Raw genomic sequence first — 1115 nt, forward strand, 5'->3', positions numbered from 1 at the left:
TCCATCCATACCCATCACTCACCCATCCATCATTATGTCTGTGGACTTATGGATTCTCTATCTTTTTAATTTTTTCCCTTTATTTTGTATGTTTTATTTTGCTTGACTGTGCACCATGTGTGCCTGTCCCTGCAGAGGTCAGAAGAGGATATAGAGTCCCCTGGAGTCAGATGGCTTAAGCCACTGTATGGATGCTGGGAATGGAACCTGGGTCTTCTGCCAGAACAAGTACTCTCAACTGCTGAGCTATCTCCCAGCCCCTGGAGTCTCTCTTTTACTAATGATTTACAGGTTTTTCTTAATCATAGTTTTGCTTATGTTCAAATTTTTTTCCAGCCCTACACTTGGCTCAGGATGTACTTTTGGAAGTTCTTTGTTTTCGAGAGAAAGTCACTCTGTGTTGCCCTGGTTGTCCTAGAACTCTCAATGTAGACCAGGCTGGCCTCGAACTCATAGAGAACCACCTGCCTCTTCCTCCCAAGAGCTGGGGTCAAGGCATGAGCAGCTACATCTGGGTCTTTGTGTTTTCAATGTACACCGCATTGCTGTGACCCTTCCCCCTTTTCCCCTACGTTTGTTGGGTTGTTGTCCCAGTCCCATGATGGACCCGCCTCTGTCTCGGGCTGCCAGTAACCCCCCCTGTGTGTGATCCTGCTCCAGATGACAGCGTTTTCATGCCTAGTGAGGAGGATCGGGCAGAGTACATCCTAAATGACACCGGCTACATTTACATGGGTTTTGCCAAACAAATTAAAGAGAAGCCCTGGACCTTTGGTCAGGTAAGAGTCTAAAACAAACAGACACCAAGCGGGGAGGGGAAAGAATGAAAAAGAAACTACAGAACATAAGGCAAAATGGCAGTTTTCCTTAGTGACAACTTTACAGTTTAGAGCATTTCATTCTTTTAAAATTTTGTTTACATTTATTGTGTGTGGGTGCACTGTAAGTGTTTCAGCTCTGAGGGGAAGGCTTCCCAGTGTGTGTCAGCTCTGAGGGAAACACTTCCCAGTGTGTGTGTCAGCTCTGAGGGGGAGGCTTCCCAGTGTGTGTCAGCTCTGAGGGAAACATTTCCCAGTGTGTGTGTCAGCTCTGAGGGGGAGGCTTCCCAGTGTGAG

The 1115-nt window shown here is 46.8% G+C and overlaps 1 protein-coding gene across 2 annotated transcripts in view; it reads left to right on the plus strand.

Moving 5' to 3' along the window:
• Tgm4 (transglutaminase 4) overlaps positions 1-1115 on the plus strand; it is a 33878-nt gene that overhangs the window by 16264 nt on the left and 16499 nt on the right. For both annotated transcript variants that reach the window (XM_055601700.1, XM_055601698.1), the window contains one exon: positions 661-779. In XM_055601700.1, coding sequence (XP_055457675.1) covers positions 661-779 — 119 coding nt within the window. The remainder of the gene's footprint in view (positions 1-660; positions 780-1115) is intronic.

The sequence above is a fragment of the Psammomys obesus genome, unplaced genomic scaffold (assembly GCF_907164565.1).
Source record: "Psammomys obesus unplaced genomic scaffold, mPsaObe1.curated_primary_1811, whole genome shotgun sequence".
In the NCBI taxonomy this organism is placed as follows: Eukaryota; Metazoa; Chordata; class Mammalia; order Rodentia; family Muridae; genus Psammomys; species Psammomys obesus.